Source organism: Homarus americanus, unplaced genomic scaffold (genome assembly GCF_018991925.1).
Source record: "Homarus americanus isolate GMGI-L3 unplaced genomic scaffold, GMGI_Hamer_2.0 scaffold40565, whole genome shotgun sequence".
NCBI classification, from domain to species: Eukaryota; Metazoa; Arthropoda; class Malacostraca; order Decapoda; family Nephropidae; genus Homarus; species Homarus americanus.
Genome location: NW_024735503.1, coordinates 770,727 through 793,779, shown reverse-complemented (window position 1 = coordinate 793,779; position 23,053 = coordinate 770,727). Strand labels below are relative to the sequence as shown.

Sequence of the window (23,053 nt, the reverse complement as noted above, 5' to 3'; positions counted from 1 at the left end):
GCAACTGGAAGGGTATAGACGTGGATACTTTCTTTACGATCGCCTGATTAATGGCACGAAATCGTCATGTGTACCCGTGACAAGTAGTGTAGTTGTTTGTGATATGCTGGGAGTACAAATAGACGATGCCATTAAAACCTATACTATGAAGAGCTGATCTCAATGACAAGAATGGTCGAAGAAACTAAGATTCTACTGCACCTGGGATGTATCAACGGTAAGAAGGCCTATCACATGTCCCAACGGGACGAAGAAACCGCATTGGGACTGAATGCGAGTAGGACCTAGGTGTGTACGTTGACAATGAACTGAAGTTCTCGGGCCATTGTGAGAAGGTGAACCAATCAACTAAATTATTGGGGCTTATAAGGATGTTCAGATATCTAGACGGTACGTCCTTCGTAACTATCTTCAAGAGAGAGGTGCTTCCCCGACTGGAGTACTGTCACCCCGTCTGGTCACCCGAGATATGCTTGGGACTGTCAGTTGATTAAAAATGTCCAAAAGGAGGACCACCAGAGTGGTGCCTGCACTTCGGCACCTGAGCTACCCAGAGAGATTAGAGCGCCTGCACTTGCCTAGCTTGCACTACAGACGGGCACTACTCATTCGAGTGCCCTTACCTGGAGCTGACGGACGCTCGCCCCACGAGGGGTCGCAGCTCAAGGTTGAAGAAGCCGCAAGTCCAGGAAACTGTGAGGGGAAACTTTTTCAGAGTGAGAGTTGTGAACTCGTGGGACAATATGCCAGAGAGTGTTGTGACGGCACAGAGTGTGAGCTGTTTCAAGACCATACTTGACCAACAGTGGAGCAGGTTCAGATACATTCAGGAGCCGGTGCATGCCCAGTACTTGCCAACAGTGTGTAACAGAGACGTGACCGATCGTTCAAGCGGCTAACGAGCCGATCAGTAGTGAAGAGGATAAAGTAACACTAACAAGAGCGTAAGCTCCTATAGTGTGCGGTCTACCGAGCTGGAGTTGTTTCTCCCGGTATATTTACACTGTAGCATCCATTAACCCAACCTACCTTAGGTTAGGTTAAGTTAAGAAAGGTTAGGTTAAGCTATATTACATTAAGTTAGGTTAGGTTGGGTTAATAGACGCTACAACTGTAAATATCCCAGTAGTCCGTATACTACAGTGGCACCAACAAGAGATGTGCTTACGAAATGCACATAGCCCACTTTGGTTGTAAGCCGTAAAACCTGGACTCAACCAAAGAAAAAATATAAGAGTGAAGGATGGAGTTGGTGTACTGTACAGTGGTGAAGAGGATAAAAGTAGTATTGGTCTCGACAATCCTTAATTATTTATATTACAGATGCATAACAAACAAGATCTTATCTAAGGTAGTATCTAAGTTTTCTATGGTGTAGTTTTTTTTTTAAGTTTACCTTTATCCTCTTCGCCACTGGTTAATTTCAAAAGCCAGTGCAATAAGTACATGCCTAGTACTTGCCAACAGTGCGCAACATAGAATTTACCAACAGCCCGAAACGATTTAATAAATGTTATTTGCTTTATGATAACTTGACACAAACCTAACCAAAGATAACTTAATTTAGAATTGATAGTGTAATTTTTGTTGGGGTTGATTAACTTAGAAAATATGAAGAGATTTATGGTTTAGTTCGTGGTACATTTTTAACAGTGTGTTGTGCGGGTTGAACGTGTATCAAGCGTTGACTTAATCATGTATATCAGGTAATATTTTAGCTTGTGGCTTGATGAAACTAATTATTACCAAATTTAGTCATAATTTTATGCAATTGAGTTATAAATATAGTATATTAAATTTGTTTTTGAATTAAAATCCCAGAATTTATTATATGAAGTCGACTATAACCAGTGACAGGCAAAATGGGGACGGCGGAGAAGGTAAACAGTGATGCTCTCACTGTATATTATTAATATTCTCTGTATATACTTGTTATAGGTTAGAGGAAAGGATAATGAAAAGTTAAATTGATATAGTGGAAGTGACAGGAACTGTGCTGTTATTGCTTTTACCTTAAAATGTGGGGATAACGATCAGTGCATCGTTTGTCGTTATGGGTACCTTTATTGGTCGCGGATTTCATTATAGTATTTCTAAAATTACCGGATTAAGGAACCTTCCCTACACTGACGATAGTTTGTATTTGAAATAACAACAGATTCTTAAAACTTTATTGTAAAATAGTTCCTTCTACAGTATATTAAATTATTTCATCGCTTGTCAGCTGACTAGCTATTCGGGCTGTTGGTCTGTTCTTTGATATTTTATTATGGCCTTTATTGTCCAGTGTTATACAAGAGTAAATGTTTAGTAGGTCACACGTAGGTCACACTGGATAACACCCTTCTCATATTTGTGTTGGACTGGGGATTGAACCCAGGACAGTCGTGAAAGGTGCTTGCATTACCACTGTATCCTCGAGCAACAACCCCAATAGCCCAGTATTGACTCAAGAAGTACTGTAATTATGTTAATTCTTACCAATGTTGTGCACCTTGACCAGCTATAATAGAAACTTTTGTATAAATAAAAAGTTTTATATGCAGTGAATAGCCTACATTCACCCCAGAAACTAATTATAAAAATTGTGGATAGTTTTCACTCCAGAAATTGTATATCCATCCTCAGCCACGCTTGAACTATTTTTATTGAGATACAAGTTGTAAGTGACCACTGTCTCTTTAATGTTAATAACCATTAAACATAGTCATTGCTGATTTAAATGAATTACGTAATTTGTCATGTTCAGAACATTATTCCTATTTTATTTATTGACACTGAAACATGTATAATATTAAAGAGTCATCATCTGTTCTACGGTGCTTTCATACAGTTGGAGTCTACCATAGCTACTGATCATAGAATGCTGTATGGTAATTTTTACAGATGGAGGTGGAAAACAAGAAAGGTGAGGGCTACAAGCCTTACTATACTCACAAGACAGAAAATCTACAAGTTATTATATCAGAGAAAATGCAGGACCTCAGAAGACTGCAGGCTCAACGCAATGAGTTAAATGCAAAAGGTAAATGCTTTCTTGACATTTTTGCTTATATTTTTATAACCTATATATGGTAGAATATGCAGTAAGTGCTCAATGAGGAGGAGATTGTGGTCTTCATATAAATGGCATGGGTATAGCAGAGAGAGAGAGAGAATTAGGGAAGATCTTGCAAATGTAGACAAATTTTATATAAGATTTATTGCATTTCTAAGTACCATATTGAACTTATTAATTTTTTCACCAAAAGAATTTGCCTGCATACATTAACTGTTATGTGTGTTTCCTTGGATATTACAGTTCGCCTACTTCGTGAGGAGCTTCAGCTGCTGCAAGAGCAGGGCTCTTATGTAGGGGAAGTAGTGAAGCCAATGGACAAGAAGAAGGTGTTAGTTAAGGTTCATCCAGAGGGCAAGTTTGTTGTTGACCTTGATAAAAACATTGACATCAATCAGGTCACAGCCAATGCCAGAGTGGCACTACGGAACGATTCATATACTCTTCATAAAATTCTACCCAATAAGGTATATATATATATATATATGTATATATATTTAAGAATTTACAATGATTATTTAATGTTAGCTTTGGAATCAATCCCACATTAAAGGATACTTTAATTGTAAACTAAAGCAATGCACTATTGATATTCAGAGATAAAAATAATAGTCAATTGTAAAACTTCTTTACATTTACTTTGACTCTCCCATTTAGGTTGATCCACTGGTGAGTCTGATGATGGTTGAGAAGGTGCCTGATTCTACATATGAGATGGTTGGTGGTCTTGATAAGCAAATCAAGGAGATCAAAGAAGTCATAGAGCTTCCTGTTAAACATCCTGAACTCTTTGATGCCTTGGGTATTGCTCAGCCTAAGGGTGTGTTGCTGTATGGACCTCCAGGGACAGGTAAAGAACATATTTGCTTTTGTTGAATCTGAAGAATCGACTAACCTGTTTTCTGAATTGAAAATATTGTCGGTGGCATTTTGTAGTATGTTTGGTACACAATATTTATGTTGCCTATATGTATACAGTAATGGTCTTTGTAATTGATCACAAAATATAACTTAAAATTTATGAAGAATAACCAATCTCAAATTTCCTTCGTTAACCCCATGACCACCTCCACGATGCAACCAGTATCCACCATTTTAGTCAAAACTTTAATTGATTAACCAATTAGTAAGACCCATAGGTGGAATCAGTCTAGGATAAAATACTGTACTTTATGTACTTTCCATAAAAATTTAATTTGGGCAATTAAATGTACTTCTTTCAGGTAAAACTTTGCTGGCCCGAGCTGTAGCACACCACACAGACTGTACATTCATTCGTGTCTCAGGTTCAGAACTAGTTCAGAAATTTATCGGCGAAGGTTCAAGAATGGTGAGAGAACTCTTTGTGATGGCTCGTGAACATGCTCCCTCTATTATTTTTATGGATGAAATTGACTCTATTGGATCTTCTCGCATTGAATCGGGTAGTGGGGGCGACTCTGAAGTACAGCGAACGATGTTGGAATTACTGAACCAGCTGGATGGCTTTGAGGCCACCAAAAACATCAAGGTATTGTATTTATGAATGCACGAAGTTCCTCTGCATGAAGGTATTTTAATAAGTACATTACGGCTCCTCCCCGACTTACGACCACCCGCACTTACGACTTGCCTCAGTCGTACCAAAATTTGGTCAAATTACGTATTTTCGAGTCCCAACGTCAGCACACAGACAAAATTTTTGAAATGTAATTCACTTTAAAATGGCTGGCAAGCTTAAAAGTGAGAGTTAAAGAGACACCCATTTTAGATTTTCTATATCATTTAAGCATTTTCGACTTACGACCTGGATTTGGGTCCCTAACCACGTCGTAAGTCGGGGAGGAGCTGTATATTATTGCAGTAATGTAGACAGAAGTCAGGATTTCTTCTATTGTTGCCTTTGATATAGGTTCAGCCTGTACTGTATTTTTACTCTGACCTTCCACATGAATTACAGTCTCTTCCCCATTTTCCTTTCAACTCACCCATTCCACATACATTTGGTTTATTAACTTATTCTCATTCATCTTTTTCACGTACTTCCAGAGAATTTGAGTTTTCATCTCATGTTTTCATTATTCTGTTCATTGTTCACACTTGACAACCAATTGTCAGATAATCTACCCCCTACTACTTCCCTTTCCCTGTCAATCTAAAATTATGCACCCATCTCTGTAATATGCTGAACACGGCCTTGATATGACCCCCTCCCCTATCTCTTAACTCCAAGAATATGCTGAGCAGTACCTCAAAATCATACCCTTATTTTTTATTCAAAGTAAACTGATAAGCAAATTTTTTTACATTTTAAAACTTAAATTCATACTTTTATCATTCACTTGAGAGATCCTGACATCTGTCTGTCTTTCAGAACAATATTGAATTATTTGTCTTGAGGTGAGTTCACAACTTCCAGATTCAATGTTTGTTAATATTTTTCCCTATCCCCTTAGTGTGATAAAAATGAAAGTATACACTTAATTCTTTGTGGGCTTAAAGAAAAGTTAACAGTGCCATAATTTTGTAATCAAAATCATAGTTAAATCATAGTATTTTTTCCCTCAACAGGTTATTATGGCCACAAACCGTATTGACATACTGGACCCAGCTCTGTTACGTCCAGGACGTATTGACCGCAAGATTGAGTTCCCTGCTCCAAATGAAGAGGCTAGGCTAGACATTCTAAAGGTTTGTATGCATTACATCAGTTTAGGATGAATACAGAATTAAATCTGTCTGGTTGCTCCATTGAAGAATTATTTATTGCTTAATTTTATATTCACATATTTAAAAAGGTACAGTAGCAGAGTTCTTATAAAATTGGGTTTGGAATCCACTGTTCATACACTTAGATTATCACCAAGGAGGTAATGCTTGACTAAAACAAAGTAGTTTAACTGTATAACTACCAACTTGCAAAGACCCCAACAAGAGTACAGAAATATCCAGGCAGAGAGGAGGTTATATACAGTACTTATCCTAACTCAACCTGTTCATGATACAAGATATGAGTCCTACATACCTGATGCCAAGGGATGCCTCAAGGAAATTCCTCCATTTGCCTTTAAACTCAATTTCTCAGCAAGCTAAGCTCTGACTATTAAGTCTAACAACAGCAAGTATTCCCTGATATATGAAGGAGTTGCATTCCTGAAAATTCATTTGTTAAAAAAAAAACACGTATTAAATGGTAGGACACATGCATTATTGAGGGTTATGTTCCTGGGAGGAAAAATGTTGGTGGAACTAGTGGGTTTTTCACACAAAATTCACCACTTTAATTATGTCCTGTAAAAATAATAGTAAAGAATAAATACATTGAAAATGGTGAACACTACTGTATACTGTACTGGTATAGTAAAGTGTACAAATGCCACAGTGCATCCTTGTTGACCGCATAACAGTTACAAGTTCGCATTCTTTTAAGAAAAAGAGGTGTCAGAATGTTAGTTATTCATTAAAGCTAACATTTACACTCAGAAAGAAAAGAAAAGGGAAACAAATTTCATTATTATTTGTTTGCTTTAGTCTAAAGAAAAAAAAGGTCTCAAGTGGAACTTAAAACAAACTCGTTTATCCAGCATACATACATTATATCAAGGGATACCTGTATTTTGAGTCTTGAAGCTTCATGGCTTGTCATTATTTATTACTTAAAATTTCGCTCTGGCAAAGAGCCAGTACATGAAGTTAATGGAAAATATTAAGGTATAGTCGTGTGTTTAATTAATATATTTTGTGTATCCAGAATTAAGTCTTTATGGGTCTAGTTGACCCTTATAATGTGGTATCAGCTATATACAGGAGGCCTGATCCCCGACTTCTACAGATAATTGAGTGTACAGTACTGTACAGTTTTGTATTATTCTAGTTTAGTACAAGAAAGTGGTGACTACTACACTTGTTTAATAGTTATCCTGATGTGCATTATTCTTTTGCCTGTAATTAGAACATTGTTGCTTGAGTTTTGCCACTGTGAGTGGGAGAGGTTATTGACCAAAATTTTCAAGGACTTTGCTTCCTTAGTCATTCTTCTAGGAGGGACAAAAGAACAACAGTTGAATGAAGTCTTTGGAAAAAATTTAAATTTCTAAATTAATATTTCAGATCCATTCTCGCAAGATGAACTTGACAAGAGGAATAAACTTACGAAAGATTGCAGAAATGATGCCTGGAGCATCGGGAGCTGAAGTGAAAGGTGTGTGTACAGAAGCAGGAATGTACGCATTGCGAGAGCGTCGTGTGCACGTTACGCAAGAAGATTTTGAGATGGCTGTTGCAAAGGTGATGCAGAAGGATAGTGAAAAGAATATGTCTATCAAGAAGTTGTGGAAATAAACTAGTATTTCTACTTTGATTTGTATACTGTAGTTTTAAATTTGTCATTTGAAACTTAATGTACCATACCTTGAGCTATAGGATGCAGGGAAGATGCATCTTTGTTCTATTTATTGTATATTTGTTTACTTATATGTCGATTTCCCTCACATTATTTGTCTAATCAACTTATTTTTTTCATATGCCATTTTTAGATTAAAATTATTTTGTGATTTGGTTAGCGATTATCTGTTTAGGTCTTTGGAAAATAAAAATTTTCAGAAAAAACTAGGTCTTTATTTTACTAAATAAATATACTGTATATATTTTGTCATATGAATACTGTACTTGCTATTTACAGTTAATAATATTTCTAAACTAAACAAGTGCATCATCCATCCTCCCCCATTGTGTCCCTTGGTGTTGCACAAAGTGTGTACCCTGTTTTCATCTTTCTTGCTTGTCCGGACAATATCTTGGGAACTTCTGAGCTAAGAATTTGAAATTTGGACAATAGACTAGTGCTTTGGCTTCCCCCCCCCCCACACACATATTTTTCATAGCATGTTATAGGGGGTGGCACACACTAAATGTAACAATGCATCTCTATTACCTTTATTTATAACAAGCAAAGGTATCCCTCGTTTAGTGATTGGGATGTGTTCCTGAAAAACTATCGCTAAGTGAAATGATTACTGAATGAAGGGAAAACAATAAATAATATCCATGGAGCTGGCATGTAATTGTGTAGCCGACTCGCCACCCAGAAGCACTCGGAGCGAGTGAGGCTGAGCTGTGAGGTCTGTTATTGTTTAACTTGTAAATTCACGATATACGGGGATATCTCTCGGCTGTTCTCTGTCTCTTGTCCCGTGAAATGATTCCCAAATGGCAATGCAGTATTTTTTCTTTTATTTATTATTATTATTTTTATTTATTCCTCACATTTACTGGTACAGTATATACACGACAGTTTATCCAGCCAGTCACCAAACTGACTCAAAAGAAGTGTGTGGTTGCTGCCTGTATGAAGTGATGTCACATTGGAGGAAGGGAGAGTGCAACTGGCCACAGTTACAGCTCTGCCTCAATACAGTATACTGACATTCTAATCCCACACATACATACCCATGCTGTTCAGTTTACTTATTTTACAGTTTTATAGTACATACTGTAAATACTGTACTGTACTGTATACAGTACATTTTGACATTATGCTGTAGTACTGTATTCGACAATTTCCTAATTTTTGTGTTCAATTATTCATTTGTTTTTGCACCTTATTCGGATCGTTCTGAAGATTGTTCCTCATTATTCCAACCAACAAACATAATCAATTACCATGCCTTGGCTGCCACAAAATATTATACTGTACAGTATTTGTCATTACTGTGCAAACAAAGACTTTTTTTTAAATGTAGTACAGTACAAACAATAATAAGAGTAAATGATTAAGTAATAAATAAATGTAACACTTATATTGCGAGGCGAGCTGATTATATGTAGATGATATTTCAAAAGTGTTAACGGTCACACTGGTAAATGAAGTAAGTACCCACAATGGAGAAATAAAAGATGAAATATTGGAGCTGGTATACTAGGACCCTCTTCAGCCAACTAACAGAACAATGCAAGGGAGAAAGACATAGAACTAAGGGATCAGGTCACATGACCTGTCTCCTGAGTATCCAGGATCAGGTCAGTGGACCCCAGACCCGATCCTGAATATTGTACTGTCATCAAGATTATCCTTAATCCTCACCCTACCTCAACTCAGGTGGTGTTTGCTGAATAACAGCCTCAGGTTTAAATCTATAGATTTAGTGGCATACTATATTTGGGTCTCCTTAGAAATTCTTAGTCATTAACAAGGGTTTTATAGATAATAAGCAACTTTTGTTGGCCCGCTGTGCTGTAGAAAAGTTCGATAGAACCATCGATAATGGTGGAGACGGTTAGCACCAGAAGTATTTTATGATACTGCACCAAATTTTCAGATGATGTTGTTTTGACGATATTAAGTAAGAAAAATCACAATACACAACCTGACCTAACCTAACCTAACCAAACAATATCTCTAGAAAAATATAAACGAATTCAGCCCAATATAAATCATAATAAACATGCCCAATGAAATTGTCGTTCATTTCTTGATATATATAATATAAACAAAGACCACTGATGCTCCCATATAGCAGACTGTGAACCAAAACATGGTTGCCACAGGAGATCTGACGGCGCCATAATTAAGGAAAATAATTTATATCTTCATCTACAAAGCACGTAGATGTAAAATTACTGCCATATGCCCACTAACAAGTAATTTATGATCAAATGATAAGTTAAAAAGAAAAAAATACTACAATGTTGTCATTTCGATTTTATTACCCAGTATCATCCAAATAACATTTGAAAATTTGGTGCAATTCCATAAAGTCTTTCTGGTGCTAACCATCTCCACCATTACCTGCTGTGACCACAACTGGCAGCTACCCAGGCTTTTAGTTTTCACATATCTTTGTAACACCAGGACTGAGTGCAATCCATGCATTTTGAGTTTATATCTACTCTGTACAGGTAGTGTAGCTCCTCAAATCTGGGACCAAGACCAAATTGGTCATCCATGTTACCTAAAGGCCTACCTGGAGACAGACAATATTTGTTTCCCCACACACTCAGTCTTATGTTTGTTTTACTTTTTAAATAACATCTTAAAAAAATCGTTGTATGCATACATGAGATAAAAACTTACCTTAAATACAGTCTATTTAGAAGTAGAGAGGTTTCCAAACACCAATTACAGTTACAGGGTTTGTTGACACCTCAGCCCAGCAGCTTCTAAGTTGTCCCTACATTTGCCACAAGCAGAGTTCATAAATAATTATTCTGATTGAAAAAAATATCCCACTACCTTGTTTATCTTTGCTTGTATTTATTCATATTACTGTATTTTTGTTGTCACATAACTTTTGAAATCAATACAAGTAAAATTAAACCAAAGATTTATTGTAACTTATGCCAGATGCTGCTGGGGTGTCACCTCAAACATTGTAACTTACATTTAGAAAACTCAACTTTTAAATAAACTGTAGGAAACTAAACTTCTAAATAGATTAATTAATTTATTGAATTTTATTCCAGAATCTGCAAGGAAAACTTGACATAGTAAGGGAAAGAAAATCTATCTTCACCCATGGTAAAAAAATGTTAAGTTTTCCAGAATCTCTGGTTTTCTGAAATCCAGTTTTGAGGGTCTTCAACTGTACTAGCTGTGTTTTATTATGCCCCCCCTAATGCTCATGTACAGTACCTTTCTAGTGATACTACAGCTATTAAGAAAATGAAAAAGTATTTTGAAACCGCAACTAGCCACTCCTCCAGAGGCAGAAGCATCATTTGTCATGCACCTCTTGCTGTTCTAGATTACCACTGCACTCCAGAGTTAATGTTATAGCTTTTGTGCTGTGTCTGTACCCTGTGTATTAGTTCTATGTCTATTACAGTGGCTCCTGAGTACCCTTTGGAGGGTTACAGCTAACATGAAAAGTTTTAACTTTATAAACAAAACAAATTGCACACACTGCCCACCTGCTTCCTTGACCATCACAAACATCCACCACTGGTCAGTTTAAAGCCCCGTCCACACGATTGAGCAGTGCCCAGCGGGCTTTGCCCGTTTACCGGGCAAAGCCTGTGTGTTGTACACATGGGGGTGGTTGGCGGCAGTCATAGTCGGGCGCCGGTAGCTAGTAGGTGGTCGGCAGTGGCGGGTGCGGTACGATCACCATGGTGTGTCGCAGGAATAATCGCCGGACAGTTAAAGCGAAGAGCATAGCATTGTGTACTATAATAATTGCTGCTATGTGCAAAAAGAAAAACCAAATGCAGAAAAGGGAATGGTACAAAGAGTGGTTAGGTTGAAGAAAAGTATTGGGAAGTCATGCCACGATTTTACGTGAACTGCAAGATGGACATGAGCAAGACTTCACCAATTACATGAGAATGGACCCCAACAGCTTTTACAAACTTCTAGCAAAAGTGGAACCATATATAAAAAAAACAGGATACCAATATGAGGGAGAGTATATCTGCAGAGGCTCATCTAGAGGCAATGCTCATATATCTTTCAACTGGGTGCACCTACATGTCACTTCAATATAGAACGAGGATATCAAAACAAAGTTTGTCTCGCAAAATACCTGCAACTTGTCAAGCCATGTATGAAACACTCAAGGAAGATTACTTGCAGGTGAGATTTGTAGAACATAAAAATTCATTGAATAATGTTAGAATTATGATATGCATAGACAGGAAGCTATGGGACTAGAGTGAGGAGAGCGGCAGGAATGGAGAACACACACGAATGTCCTCATTACATAATACATAAACAATCTCCCGTTTATTGTCATGCCAATAATGTACACTGCATAAGCTTATTTGGTTATACACTGGACATCTGGACCGAGCGGGGAACATATACGTATCACATTTGCAGTACGTAACTCAGGTCGTCGCTCCATATCCGGCAGCAAACCACCAGGCAGGCGGACCATGATTTCGCTCAACGACGGGCACGGGCACTCCTGGTTTGCCCACCAATTTTGTCCGATAACGGGCATTTAGCGCGTGCCCGCCGGGCACTGCTCGATCGTGTGGACGGGCCTTAATGTTTCCCTACCTTTAGAAGCATATACAGTATACTTATTTGAACACTTCTCCTATGGGTGGGATCATACATATACTCTATGTATCCAAGTCTAACTCCCTATACCCAAGACAAGTTAACTAAGCTCATGCACAGCTTCACTCTACAATGCTATTCTGTACCCTACCTCAACACATTTTTAGGAGATTATTGTACAGATGTGGAAAAGTGTTCCTACACCCCCTGTAGTAACCCGTGTCTCCAAATGACAATGTCGCAGTAGTAATATCACTATTCAGGGGCGAAAACCAGGATTATCAAAAGTGGGGTCCAAGAAGTTGTGGGTGGGGGAACATGGCGAGCACACCCAGCTGGTTTTTTTTTTGTTGGGGGGGGTGTTGCTGTAAGCAACCCCCCCCCTCATTTTTTTTTTTAAATCTGACAAAAATCATGGGCATTTTGAGAAGGTGTGCACTTGATATTCGGAGATATTATGAGGTCTACAGTAATTACTTTTTACTATACAAAAATGCCTGACTGCATACTACTACATCAAAGAAAAGGTATTGGAATTTTCTGATGAAAAGGGGGGGTCCAGACCCCCCTGCTATTTATGAATGAATGGGTATTGGTCATGTAATGGCAGACTTGATTGGTGGATAGGTTTGCTATAGATCATATAGGTTGGCTGTTTGGAGATATGGGTTACCACAGGGGTGTAGGAACATACTTCCATGGTTTTGGCTCCTAGTAAAGAAGGGCAAAGAGGATTGATTAAAATATCTTGAAAAAATACAATATTGTATTTATATTATTATAAATAAATTTATTTTGTTGACATTCTAAAGTACAAAGTAATTTCTATAATATTTATTGTCTTGAATAGTGCTTGCAAGACTTCTATGTGAGATACAAGAACACTAACTTGTACGCAAAAATAAATGAATGGACATTATGTTGCTCAGTTCCTCCTTCTTCTGACTCGGGATATTCTCCAAGCGTTAGGTTCTTCATACTTGTTATATAGGGGTTCAAGTCTCTGGTTTTTCTTATACTTGCTTAGTTTGGTTGGGTCACCCTGCTTGAAGAATGATGGGGCAAATTCCACCAACCACTTTGGGTCGATGGTTGTCACCTCACGCATGTATTCCTTTGTAGTCTGCACCAGTTCATGGTAAACGACCCTGAAGTAAATAAGGTACATTAGATAGAATACAAATACAAAATTATAAATAAATGCAGAATATATGAGTTATCAGATATAGAAAATTTAGTCAAAAATTCTCTTTTTTGGGAAGGGGGAGCACATAATTATGTGGCTCCCCTTGCCTGCATCGTATATTTATGGCTTACACATTGGAAATGATTCCACCAGAATGGGACTGTAAATACAGTTTATTTGGAGACTATGATGAACCAAGGATTCAGTATAACATTAAGTGACTGTATGGTAAAAGAGTGGATGTCTGCATTTAATGTACAGCTACAAACTGAATCAAAGATGGTGGAATGGTTCTGAAACAGGATGACGGGGCCATTAGAATAGCAAGAAGTGTGCTGTTTGGTTAGACATGGCCCTTTAATGCCTGCTGCATCCTGATGGCAGCTGTTGAACCTGATCTTCCAAATTTTGGGTTGATGGGTGAGACAGGCAAGTGGGGATGAAAGCTGTACACTTTGAGTTAATATACAGGTTGGACCCCGCTAGTCCGGGACCCGATAGTCCGGTTGCTTCGATGGTTCGGGATGATGTCGTAACTCACTTCTAGTGGCTGTTGCCACTATTTTACATTTAAATACTTATAATTAACTCCTAAATATGCCTCCTAAGAGACCAACAAGCAGTGGAAGTGGTTATAATGCAGCGAAACGTAAGCATGTGACATTAACTATTTTAGAAAAGATGTCTCTACTTTACAAATTAGTACATTTATGCAGTATTTTGCCTTTTTAAACCTCGGATTCGGTGGTTCGGAATTTTCGCTAATCCGGAACCGGTCTGGTCCTAATTTTCCCGGATTAGTGAGGTTCAACCTGTATCACATTGCCTGAATGATTGAGAGCAGTCTGAAAACATAGGATGCCCTCAAAGACAGCCTGAAAAAGAGTAAAGTACTAGTCTGAAAATAATAAAAGGAATATACTGTACTATACTTAAGTGGTTAAACATATACTCAGAAGGAATATACGAGACTAGAAGTAAACAGATGGAATTGAAATACAGGGTAGATGAAAACCCTAGGAAATAATACTCAACAACTAATAAATATCTAACATTCAGTGCAAGAGAATATGTTAATACCATCCAGAAAGATGACATAACACTCAACATGTAAGGCATCCAATACAATACTCCTAAAAAGAGAGAATGAGAGTGAAAAATATAGTGTTTTCCATTAATAATAGTCATGCCTTCTGCTGTCAAGTCCATAATTCTTGACTAGAGCAATGGAGAAAACTGATTAATTATCAAATTTCTCTAATTTAGTTGTAATATAATGTAATGTATCAACACACCAAGTGTGGCTAAAATCCAATGTCATATGTTAAAGGAAATTTTATGTGCACCACTTCAGTGTCCCCAGCCTCTGGAAGTGCAGATACAATATTTTAAATTAATTTTGTAGCAATACATACAGTATATTGTGAAAATATGCTTTACTGAATTTTCTTGTTCTACATACCATTCTGGCTGTCTATTGAAGAGAGCTGATGAAGGGTGAATGTACACCACCTGGGAGTCCACTAGTGTTCGATAGCCCTCCTGAGGATCCTTCTTGGCTGCATTTCGAAAGAACCCAGAACAGATTGCCTTCTGAGCTCTAGCAACGTTCTTGCCACAGGACACTACGTCCAGTTTGTGTCTTTTGTTAAACAGAAAAAATTATCCCTAAAAGAATAATCCTTTACACAAACAAATGAGATTATGTACCAAATGACTAAAAGCTGAAAAATATCACACAAGATAAAGAAGAAAACAGCATGCCTTTAAAATTCGCTGAGGTTGGGTTCTCAAAATGGCCGTGAATAACATTTGCTGACCAGAGGGGGGTGGGGGGCATTTTTACTCGTGTTCAAAGAAATGTACAGTGTATTCTCTTTATGTGTTTGCCCTTAGGACAATTATTTCTTTTATGTACCTGTATTGTATATATGTGTAAGTGTGTGTGTAGACACACAGACATGCACCAAACACATACAAGTAAATAATAATGGGAAAATCCTCTCACAAATAATCAGAAACAAGACAACAAAATTAAAAAAAAAAATGTGAGTCTACCTTCAAGTCAACTCCGTGCTTTACCTTTAAAAATAAAGCACTTAGTTGGAGGGTAGACTCACATTTTTGTTTAATTTTGTTGTCTTGTTTCCGATTATTTGTGAGAGGATTTTCCCATTATTATTTATTTGTAGTATGTGCTTTGTGTGTGTGTCTACACACACATATACAGTAATATCTCCCTTAGTTGGAATCCCTCAAACCTGGAACTCTCCGATAGCCAGAATTGAAATTTTCTCGGAAAATCGTTCCCAAAGCCGGATAATTCCAGGGGGAGTTTTTTACGGGTTTGAGAGATGACAATCAGGAGGATTTTCTGGAAATTCCAAGAAAATATTTCCGTTACCCGGAAAATTCTGGGGATGAGGGATATTTTTTCGGGTTCGAGAGATAATGTAATGGGCAATTTCTGGAACTTCCAAGAAAATATTTCCATTACCCAGAAAATTCCGAGGATGAGAGATTTCTTTCCGGCTTTGAGAGAGTCGTCTCGGTGCCCGGAAATCTCTTATTCCCGGAAGTGCTCTGCACCAATTGTTCTGGCTAACAGGGATATCACTATATACAATACAGTACTATACAGGTAAAAGAAATTACTGTCTCTAGAACAAATGGCTCTCTGTCTGGTCCGTGTAAATGCCAGCAACTTTAAAACTACTCTTAGACATTCTTGGGTACATTTAGGGTGTCATCCATGAATAATTGAGGTCTGCGAATTGTTAGGGCATGCTGTACTGTATGTACAGTATTGCCAAAAATTCCAAATGCTATCCACACAAAATGACTTTAAAGTTCATTAAAGCAGACAACGAATTTCACACCTATTGCAAACTACTGAATTCCCTTCACATGCCAAGTTCCATCTACATCTTGTGAAACTCTTTCATAATACCACTCCTCTTACACAGAATTTATCTTTGGTTCCCTATAATTCCCCTTCACCATATTCACTCAATTTCAAATACTTATATTTTCTAAACTTCATCTACCCACATGCACATGCTCTCTCTGTAATCTTTGCCCTTTACATTAATAATAATGTTCTTCATAACACTGTATCCTTAAAAGTTTCCTCATGTCTTTAACAACTTTGCATACAATGGATAACATGCTTGCTTGAACAGCATTAAAATAGGCTGAGCCATTCTATCCAGTAAACCTTACCACATGTGATGGCTTAAATTTTGTCTTCCAAATTCTTTTTATACATCATTTTTTAATATTATCTCTGATATCTATCTCCATTCTCCATTCTAGCATCTTTGCTGAATATATCAATATTCAATACTGTACTCTAGATCTTGCTTCATCTCCTCTTACTCTGAAGGGTCCTCCTGACTTTTATTGTCCTTTAACTTTCCCTTTCTCTCTCATGAACACACACACACAATCTTCTAGGCTCCTTCAACAAAGATTGTAATTTTTATGACAGGCTCCCAATTATTACTTTATCATTTGCACGCAACAATTTTAAAAACTTAAACTCCCTTTAGTATTGTTTATCTCTAAACCTACTGGTACTGCACTAAATAATTCTACTCCCAACAGAGGGAAAAATTTAAAGACACTCACCTGTCCATTATACCAAGCAGTTGCTTTCTGACATCTTGAGCTCTTTTGAGTGTGCGCATCTGTACAAAGTTTTCATAGCACCAAGCATTGGAAAATTTATTGTTTTTCCAAGAGTTGTAGACTGCAAGTAGTGTGAGATGATCCCCTTCAGCTTGATTGAATTTTGCTTTCTTTTGATCAGCTAAAGCCTGCTTTTCTTTAGGTCTGTCAAAAGAGTTTAAATATTGTCATGGCAAGTAATATTTATACATTTCAAATAAAATATATACTGTACACAGTGGTCCCTCGATTAACGAACGGTCCAATTAACAAAATTTCGGTACATGTTTTTAACGTCCCTGTAAGAAACATCCCTTCATTAATATATAGTATATGTGTTATAATTACCAAAGGTAAATCGTCTCTAATCACTAATGGAAGTGTAAAGCCACATCCATTCATTAAAACAAATCGTACCAATCCGGTCTATCCCTAAATCTGCTAAGCAGTGACCTTGTATGGGGCAACCATCCGCAATTCCCGATACATGTACTGTACTGTTAGTCTGCCAGAGGGTACAGGTATTTCCATTTTATACATATCTCAATAAAGACAAGTTGTAGTATGACTAGGTTTACTTATTGTAATACTGTATACTGATATATATATATATATATATATATATATATATACACAGGTAAAAGAAATAATTGTCCTAAGGGCAAACACATAAAGGAATACTGTATACATTTCTTTGTAACCCCCCCCCTCAGCAAGTGTTATTTGCGGATTTGGCTATTCGTGGCCATTTTGAGAACCTACCGGTAACCCCTGCAAATTTGAAGGGCCTACTGTACCAATTACTCTGGGTAACAGGGATATCACCTGAACTGTACTTTTTATAAAATGGCTGATTTTTTTAATAACACCAATTGCTATGTAGGTCCCGTGTAACCAACTGATTTGTGAGACTCAAAATAAGTTACTAACTAAACACGACTTCAGTGCCATGAAGAAGCAAGAAAATGTTTTCCTTATAAGCGAAACCATTCTACCAGGAAAAAATGCTAAACTGTGTGGCCCCAACTGCAAACAACTAGTACGACAAATAAAGACATACTGTGATTGGAATTGGGGAAGTAGAACAGGTGCAAGCTGACCAAAGGCAAGCACGGCTCAGATTGAAGATGAATTAATGTTGAGATCGCCTCGCCATCTTATCAGCAAACATTGCTCACATGACAATGATCCTTTAGCTTTATTCTTTAAATACAAACTCTTATTCTTTTAAGTGGACTCTTACCATTAATGTTGTAGAAATCTAGAATTGTCTATGTTCTTATTTCAAAATATTTGGTTGGATGAATAACACAGGTTCCCCCAGCATGGTCATGAGTTTTAACCTGGAAAATGATTCTTTTCAACATTTTCAATTATAAATTGGATAGGTGATACACATGTACAGTCAGTCCTCGACTAACGGCGGGGTTAGGGACCGACGACCAGGTCGTAAGTCGAATTGGTCGTAAGTCGAAAATGCGAAAATAATACATAGAAAATCTAAAATGGGTGTCTCTTTTTCTTCTCAGCACCACGAGAACTCTCACTTTTACGTTTAGTAGCCATTTTAAAGGGAATTACAAACGAAAATTTTGTCAGTACACAGCGCGATCACTAACGTTGGGACTCGAAAATATGTAATTTGAAAAATATTTTATATCACTGCGGCGGTCGTATGTCCGGGTGGTCGTAAGTAGAGTAGGTCGTAAGTCGAGGAGTACCTGTACTTATTACCTGCATTGCTGGATGTCTTGAGGTAATAATGAAGAGCTTCTAAATCATTGTGTTCCTTGGTTAAACTATTACTGTACAGTAGAAATACATTCTGTATTATCAAAGCAAGAATGGCTTAAGAAGAAGACAATAAATAACATAATTTAAGAAAATTCAAAACATTAGTTGTCAATAAGTCCCAGTTAATTTTGGTCTTTCACTATCACAACTGGTGACCAAAACCCTAGTGCAAATAATCCATGACCCCTCAGTTCATGGAGAGAAAATAGCAGTTATTGTTCTCGTTGAAGAGGCCCATTTAAAGCTACCACATTGAACCAAATCTGTTCTTGAGATATCACATTCACATCTCAGAATCATGCACACAATGATAAGAAAGGTGGACAAAACCTTCAGGTCCCCTCCTCCTAAGCAGCAGGGAATAAATACAGTACTGTATGTATATAATTTAGTCTGTGAATCAAGCTTCACAGGAAAAACACGCGAAAACTCACCTGTAAAATACATTTTGCACCGACAACATGGAGACAATGGTAAGGATTTCATCTGAACACTGTAGATGCACTGACATAATAAGCATCTTGGAGAGGTTTGGATCCAGGGGAAATTCAGCCATTCTCCTACCCAGTCTTGTTAGCAGACCCTCATCGTCTAGTGCACTGTAAGCAACGTGGCCATGTTACCAGTTTTATCTTCTTGGAATTCTTTTTAATCCTTAAAATTATTTTATCAAAACAGGTAGGGTGGCTGTAATTAGTAATGACACAAACTTTCTCATCATTCACTGTCATTCATAACTGTTATATCTGAGGTATCCTGCTGCAGTGTTTCCCTTCAAAATTACAGTACATGGAAATTTCCCTGACTTACATGAGTAACAATACTTGTTACCATATTTGGGATTAATATACATGTACTATATATCCTTTCCTACTCACTGTTATTCATAGAGAGCCACTCAATCCTTATTGCCTGCTTATTGTAGTAAAGATTTTTCCCCAAAGAAAAGAGGTAAAGCTGGCTTACCTGAGAGAGTGAAGAGTTTCAAGAGCCATTACCATAGCATCTGTTGGGGGAGGGTCCATGAAGGCAAAGCCCAACAAATCATTGATTCCCATGGCTTTGAGCTGCAGCACGGTAGTAGCAAGGTTAGTCCGCTGTATCTCTGGTACACTTGTTGGTAACATCTCATCTCTGTGTTAACACCAAGTGAGGTACATTAGTTAGTGTCACACATTAAAACAAACCAGTTGTCATACCAACGGTAAATGGCCATACCATGTTGAAAACATAGCTTCTTGCCCGATCAGTGAAGTTTACTGATATTGTGTCTGGTTAGTACTTTGATGGGTATTGCCTGGGAACAACTGATGCCTTAATATGAATTACAAGTACTATTACTGGATTATTATTATTATCATTATTATAGCCAGTTGTTCTCCAGCTCTGAGACTACTGCCATGATATAAATATACAGTACAGTACAGTATATATAAAACAGTACTGTATATAAAAGTTCAAAAGCCATTTAAGTCACCAATCTCTTCACAAAGGTTACCAATGACTTTCCCCTGAAAATTACAAAACTATACAAGAAAATTTCTGAAAAATTTAATTGCATATTAAATATATATTGTATAAATATAATAAATAATAAGATAAAAACATAAATTATTAAAGCCATTTAAATCCATTGAAACACTACTTTGGATATCAATGGCCTTCAATCAACTGGAGGAGAATATTTCTCTGAAACTATACACACAGGCTCTGTAAACATAACCAAATAAAAGTTTTAGTTGTTCTCATTCCAGCTATACCGTCCCATAACAGGAAAGGGTTTACAAAAAAAAGAAGAAAGTTCTCTAACATTTAAACAATAGCACAGCCAGATTTACCTGTAAGCACGCTCAGTGTACAATCTGTATGTTTTTCCTGGTCCTGTCCGTCCAGCACGGCCAGCACGCTGCTTGGCTCCTGCTTGGGACACTGGTGTGACCATCAATGAGTCCATGCCAGTCTTAGGGTTGTACACTTTCTGCTTGACAAACCCTGTAAAAAGCATTTTTTCATGACATCCAAGAATTTTATAAGCTGCATACAAATTTGGAAAAAACAGCAAAATCTTTTCATGAAGTAACTTGAAATACATGAGCAAGAAAATCTCTACAAGGACAACTGTAATGCATGATACATATTTTTTCTCTCTGGATTTTCTATTTTTTTAATCTTATCCTCCTTTAGCAACATGTACACTTTATATAGTTTCAGTTTCTTTTATAAGAAAAAAAACTCATTATGTTTTTACATACCTGGATCTACAACATAATAGATGCCATCAATAGTAAGAGACGTCTCGGCAATATTGGTGGCAATCACAACCTTTCGTGATCCTGGGGGTGCTGGCTCGAATATTCTTGTTTGCATTTCAGAAGGCAGTGCTGAATACACAGGTAATATAATAAGTTCTGGCACATCACTCCCAAGAGCTTTCATGCGTTCATACAAGAGTTCACACGCAGTATCAATTTCCTCCTGACCAGTGAGGAAGACAAGAACATCCCCTGGTGGCTCAGAGAGATGAATCTGCATTACAGTAATAAGAGCTGCATCAAGATAATCTGTTTCAGGTTCTCTTGTGTAGAGGATCTCGACTGGGAAAGTTCTACCAGGAATTGTAAAGATTGGAGCTTGATTGAAGTATTCTGAAAACTTAACAGCATCTAACGTGGCTGATGTAACAATAAGTTTCAGTTCAGGTCTTTTTTCCACTGCTTGCTTTAAAAGACCAAACAAAACATCTGTATGAATACTCCTTTCATGAGCTTCATCCAACATGATGCAAGCATAACCTGACATATCTGGGTCAATGAGACGCTCTCTTAGCAACATACCGTCTGTCATGTATTTAATAACTGTCTCTGAGCTTGTACAGTCCTCAAAACGAATGGTATAACCAACTTCCTGTCCGAGTCTGCACCCAAATTCTTCTGAGACTCTCTTGGCAACTGACATGGCTGCCACTCTCCTTGGCTGGGTGCAGCCAATCTTTCCCTTAGCAGTAAAGCCTGCCTCTGCGAGATACTGAGTCATCTGTGTAGTTTTACCAGACCCAGTTTCACCAACAACAATAAGGATCTGGTTGTCATCAATAGCCTTAATAAGCTGGTCTCGTAGTTTGTATATAGGAAGACTCTGCCGCTGCTCTAGAAGGGACATATTGGTTTTCCTTCCATATGATCCTCGAGTACCACCTGATAAAGAGAATAAGATAACATGTTAATGTACTTTATGGCTCAAGTGAGTCATAAGGAAGCTTCAATAAGCAGCCGGTACCTTTTTTTTTTTAACGGGGATAAGCCCACCCGGGCACAGGTTACTGACCCACATCAGGGCCTGGGGGGCGAAAATATAATAATAATAATGATAATAATAATAATAATAATAATAATAATAATAATAATAATAACTATTATTATTATAATAATAATTAATAAATATTAATAACAAAATACTAAAAAAAAAAAATATTAAACATAATCATAAATAAATACAAAATCGAAAAAATAAATCAAGAATGAGAAATGATAAACATTATGTACGTTGTATTGTCAAAGTAAGAGAAACAATTGAAATACCTTTGCTCCTTTTCCTGTTTTGTTTAGGTGGTTCACAGGGGACAGAAATGTAAAAAAAGAGGAAATACTGTAATAAGGAGAGTGATGTAAGAAGAAAGTAAGAAGCAAAAGAAAAAGGCTACAACAACTTACCCACAAACTCTTGCTCAGTTCAAAGTTAACAAAGAAAACTCAGTGAGACAGATAAAGGAGGTGGGTGGAGAGATAAGCCAAATACAGTAATGTATATACAGTATTATGTGACACCAAGAGAATTGTCAGGGTCTATACAATACAGCAGAGATGTGATAATTCGCAAAATACAAATTCACGTTCTTAAATTTGTGAGTACCCATAATAAAACAGATTTTTTTTAAATTTTGCAATCAAATATTCACAATTCATGGCCAAGCATCAGGTGCTGCATAGTTTATTAAAAAACAATACAAAAAAAACATAGGAGTCATAGATATAAAGAAAATACATACACTGTTTAATATAAAACTATAAAATAAGAAAAATGAAGAATGGGAAGTGAATTCTGTGGAAAAGATAGGAGGTAGGGCAGTTGGTTGGCTGGACTAAATGTTAATTCCCCTCCCCACAACCCATTTATAATGACAGTATGCAATTTCACTTTAATTTCCATATTATTGGTTCTCTTGGTGCCGGGTTAATAAAACATTATCATAAAATAATAAATTTTCCCTACACCCCAAAAATCCCATGCTTAACCCCAGATGAGTTACTGTATTGTGTGGTATTAAATTCCTGGTGCTTTGTTTACAGAGTATTAACTGTTGACCAGC

General features: G+C 37.1%; 2 protein-coding genes across 3 annotated transcripts in view; one reads left to right on the top strand and one right to left on the bottom strand.

Moving 5' to 3' along the window:
* Positions 1 to 1,836: 1,836 nt before the first annotated feature.
* LOC121871175 (26S proteasome regulatory subunit 8) lies at positions 1,837 to 7,634 on the top strand. The gene is made up of 7 exons (XM_042373336.1): positions 1,837 to 1,880; positions 2,887 to 3,025; positions 3,302 to 3,525; positions 3,716 to 3,908; positions 4,282 to 4,568; positions 5,609 to 5,728; positions 7,148 to 7,634. The coding sequence occupies exons 1-7, from the start codon at positions 1,863 to 1,865 to the stop codon at positions 7,376 to 7,378; spliced, it is 1,212 nt and encodes a 403-aa protein (XP_042229270.1). The 5' UTR covers positions 1,837 to 1,862; the 3' UTR covers positions 7,379 to 7,634.
* Positions 7,635 to 12,790: 5,156 nt separating this feature from the next.
* Positions 12,791 to 23,053, bottom strand: part of LOC121871173 (ATP-dependent RNA helicase DHX8-like) — a 19,797-nt gene continuing 9,534 nt past the window's right edge. For both annotated transcript variants that reach the window (XM_042373334.1, XM_042373333.1), the window contains exons 7-13: positions 20,940 to 21,881; positions 20,526 to 20,679; positions 19,654 to 19,821; positions 19,122 to 19,286; positions 16,855 to 17,058; positions 14,687 to 14,866; positions 12,791 to 13,186 (exon numbers count right to left, since the gene is read on the bottom strand). In XM_042373334.1, the coding sequence (XP_042229268.1) occupies positions 12,964 to 13,186; positions 14,687 to 14,866; positions 16,855 to 17,058; positions 19,122 to 19,286; positions 19,654 to 19,821; positions 20,526 to 20,679; positions 20,940 to 21,881 (2,036 nt within the window). In that variant the 3' untranslated portion in view covers positions 12,791 to 12,963. The remainder of the gene's footprint in view (positions 13,187 to 14,686; positions 14,867 to 16,854; positions 17,059 to 19,121; positions 19,287 to 19,653; positions 19,822 to 20,525; positions 20,680 to 20,939; positions 21,882 to 23,053) is intronic.

Coding starts and splice junctions, on each gene's coding strand:
- LOC121871175 (XM_042373336.1), top strand. Junction 3,526..3,715: donor ATAAAATTCTACCCAATAAG/GTATATATATAT, acceptor TCTCCCATTTAG/GTTGATCCACTGGTGAGTCT. Junction 4,569..5,608: donor AGGCCACCAAAAACATCAAG/GTATTGTATTTA, acceptor TTCCCTCAACAG/GTTATTATGGCCACAAACCG.